Source organism: Impatiens glandulifera, chromosome 4 (genome assembly GCF_907164915.1).
Source record: "Impatiens glandulifera chromosome 4, dImpGla2.1, whole genome shotgun sequence".
NCBI lineage: Eukaryota > Viridiplantae > Streptophyta > Magnoliopsida > Ericales > Balsaminaceae > Impatiens > Impatiens glandulifera.
Window position 1 is genome coordinate 58615990 of NC_061865.1, and position 3968 is coordinate 58619957.

At 29.3% G+C, this 3968-nt stretch overlaps 1 protein-coding gene across 2 annotated transcripts; it reads right to left on the reverse strand.

Moving 5' to 3' along the window:
- On the reverse strand, nucleotides 1-2028 carry LOC124936594 (ACT domain-containing protein ACR11). Of its 2 annotated transcripts, none has more exons than XM_047477106.1 (10): nucleotides 1625-2028; nucleotides 1501-1555; nucleotides 1309-1437; nucleotides 1141-1235; nucleotides 975-1059; nucleotides 793-852; nucleotides 661-716; nucleotides 475-580; nucleotides 323-391; nucleotides 1-247 (listed from the first exon to the last, which is right to left on the reverse strand). In XM_047477106.1, exons 1-10 carry the CDS (start codon nucleotides 1777-1779, stop codon nucleotides 185-187), a joined length of 873 nt encoding a protein of 290 aa, XP_047333062.1. In that variant the 5' UTR covers nucleotides 1780-2028; the 3' UTR covers nucleotides 1-184. The 2 variants fall into 2 exon arrangements, with proteins under 2 accessions (XP_047333062.1, XP_047333063.1); XM_047477107.1 differs by having other exon boundaries at nucleotides 1504-1555; nucleotides 1625-2023.
- Between the last annotated feature and the right edge of the window lie 1940 nt (nucleotides 2029-3968).

Below are 3968 nucleotides of genomic sequence, written 5' to 3' on the forward strand. Positions count from 1 at the left end.
TATAAATTCACTAATCCATGATGAATTATGAGATAAAAACTTGTCCCTGTAATTTTATAAACATCCAACATCGACACTGAACTTTACTAACGTGCTCGATTTTACACGCGATTAATATTGGAGTGACTGCGTAAAATCAATTATACCAAATTCAAGAGTAAATCGGGGTAAAACATCGCCTTTTTCAAAAACTAGCATCTTCCGTCGACGGTCTCCTTATGAAATACCGCAAACTATTGGAAAGAACCTGTAAAAAAGTATTACTATTACATTAACTATTACTGTTATATAATGTATTTAGTTAATTAATTAACTTAATTACCTGTTGAAGAGGCTTAATTAAGGCTTTGCCTCTATAGCTAACATGAAATTTTGCCTTGGCCAACAATCCCTATTTAACAGAATTTTTTTTATAAAATTTTCAAATAAACTAGCATAAACATAGTAATAATCGAAAATGAGATTTTTTAGTACCTCGGTATCGAATTCCCCAGATTCAACCGCAATGTTTATGTCGCTGACGATCCTTACAAGATCCACCAGTAAACCTGGTCGATCCGCGCTTTCCACAACCAGCAAGCTGCATATAACCATATATAAATAAATAAAAAATTGAATTCCCATAAGTTGTTATTCGAAAATCGAAGAGAAAAGTATCACCTTCGATCGGGTCCATCATCATAAACATGGATGTGTGTAGCTATATCTACATCAATCTGATCAATGAACACAACTAGATCATTATGTACAAGTATTTTGAAATGGTTAATAAATATTAATGTAAATATAAACCTTATTTGGAGGAGGATCCATTCCAAATGCTTCCCCTAATGCTAATTGAGCACTTGATTCCTGCATTTCGAGAAGATGATCAAGATTCATTACATTCCACTTAAATCAGAATCGTTCTTATTGGGAATCGAAGATGATCAAATGTATTGAAACTGAATAATCTATAAGAAGAAACACCATACAGGATGATATTCAAGAAGATTGTTGATGATAGTGAGGCGAATTGCCTCCAACATCTCTGGATCTTCCACTTTTCTACCAGTGCTTCTGGAAACATACAAACAATCAAATTCGAAATGAACCCATAATTCAAAATGGATCAAAAACAAACAAAGATTGTAAATTTACGCTCTAGTTATGGCAAATTTGTTGTGCTTTCCAGAAGAATCAAGATACACATTAGCCTTCACAACATTAAGTCCAAGGTTCTTAAGTGCACTCATCTGCAAAAGTTCATAAATCTGAGTTTTACAAACTTAGAACAAACACAGATCTAAAATTGAACATTTAATTTACAGTATCAAGAAGAGCTCCAAGTCGATCCCCAAATGTAATCTCCACAACAGTGGCGTCTGGATCAGAATCAAGATCAATTATGACTTTAGGAATTGGAATTATTGTATCCGTTTCACTATTGCTCCCACCCTGCTAATAAATACAGGTTAGTACTTTAGTATTTAAACTAAATCAGAGTTCTTGAAAACCAACCACCTCCACGGCTGCAGCCGAAGATGATGCCCGGGGAATGATAATTGAAGACAATCTGACAACCAAGAACAGTCAAGCAAAGAATCAATCAATCAAACTGGAAACAAATAAGTAAATCTCAAACCTTTTATTGGAAGAAATGGTGAGTCCACGAGGAGGAGACGAATCCAACCCAAAAGAGGTTGAGAAGATAGAAGCTTTCAAAGGAGAGTAAAACCCAACAGCAGTAGCAGCAGCTGTTCTGGCGGGAGCCATTGCCATACCCACAGCCATCTCCATTTCCAAACACACAGAACAAGAAACAAGAACAAATAGAGAGGAATTGCTAGTAATTAATCAAGAACTATAGTTGTTGTGTTTTTGAGAGGTTAAGGGTAAAAGAGAAAGAGAGATAAAGAAGGGGATGCTAGATGGCTTCACATAGATCAATCAATCAATCCGTATGGTTATCTAATATCTGATCGCTTTACTTTACCCATTAGAGCAGCAACAGCGACGCGTTTGGACAGAAAGAGACCATACCATACATACTAAAGACCGGAGCTTCGTCCTCTTCAATTCTTACCGCATTTCCAGTTAGTTTTGTAATTGTAAAGAAAAACCCATCATTTTTCTTGTGAACCAACGATCGAGCCGCATCTTGCTCTGGATATTTTGTCTCTATGAGAGAAGAGGGTAAAAGACATGGGATCAAATCTAAGACTGGACTGATTCCTTTTGGGCTTGGCGGCTGGGCCTATTTATATATATTTATGGTATGTTTTGTCTTTTAACTTCTTATACATTTTGTCATGTTTTATGTATTATTGTTTGTAAGAAACCAATTTTGGAGGATTTACTTGTGTTAGATTATCATCATATCTAGTGTTAAGTTTTTCAATTTTAACAAAATTGATATCAATTGTTGGTGGGTAATTTTTTTTACTTACATTTTAGGGGATTAATGTTATATCAGCCAAATTTCATAAAAACCGACAATTTTTTTTTGTGAAATAATTAAATAATAATTCGCTTCAAACGGTTTTGAATTTAGTAGCCTAAATCAAAATTTGGATAATTAAAATTTTTTATTTATTTTTTTTCGGTCGAAGGAGGAACTAAAAAAAGTCTAAATGATTGGAAAAGGTCTCAAAATCTTGAACTTATAATCTTAGTAAGATGAATTACATCAATTTACATTCTTTGTAGACTTTACTAATTTGAATTTTATTTTGATTGTTTAGAATGTTACTTTGTCAAATTTATTTTATATATATAATAAAAAAAACAAGTGCATACTTATAAAAAAGAAAAAAAAAATGATATTGACTTTTTATTTTTTTATAAAAAAAAAGTATCTTACTTTTGTAAAAAAAAAAAATATTTAATTTATCAATTAAAATATTAAAATGCTTTTATTAATTTTATAAAATTTAAATATAAAATTAAATTAAATTAATTTAACCAATTAAAAACTTGTATTTTATATCAATAAATTTATTTATTTTTTCAAAAAATTCAATAAAAATCTCATATAACCCAATATTGAAAATATAAAAGGATGGTAATCTGAAATTTGAGTTAAACAACAAATTGATTAATTTTATAAATTATATAATTTGGATATATATATTTATTGAAGAAAGGAAAGAGTATTGAGGAAAGTATGTTCCTAGAAACATCCCCATTTCAGGGGAAGTTGTAAATATTTATTAATTAGGTCAATGTAGAACTAATATACTCAACCTTCTTGTTTTAGAATTTATCTTATTTTAATTCAGAAATTAGTTATATTCAAAAATAATATTAAATGCATAGGAAACTAATAAAAGTATTACTAACTGCAATATACATAGAATATAAGTTACTAGCTATATTTATTTTTACATTCGAATTATTTAAAAATGATTATAATTAATTTCATTACAAATCTAATCTTAGACAAATATATAATATAAGTTGAGTATATTAATTTAAATAAATCAGAAATTGAACAAATATTCATTGACTGATTAAATATAGTCCGGTCCATGTGCTAGTTTCCATGTAATTACAAAATAATGAAATTTTACTCACTAAAGGCATTTATGATGGTATATATATTTATTTATTTGATCAAAACAATCATTTTTTTACTAATACGTTGTTTAAAAATATTTTATATACTTTTTTTTTTTTTTTGATAAATCTAACTTAAAAAAAATCTTCTATCTATCAAATAAAATCACTTTCACTTTGTAATTTAATAAATTAAAAAATTATAATTATAATTGTACCAAAATACTAAGTTTTACAAATAAAATTATATATATAGTTATAAATATTTTCGTGGTTAACTTTTGAGTTTGAGCTGCGGTAACTCAGTGATTTGCTCAGGGTTATTTTTAGTTTATTTTCACACGAATAACGACATTTCGGATTCAGAGCGTTACATAGGATATTAAAGTCAATGCGATAGTATGAATAAAGTGTCACGAGAGATTACTTCT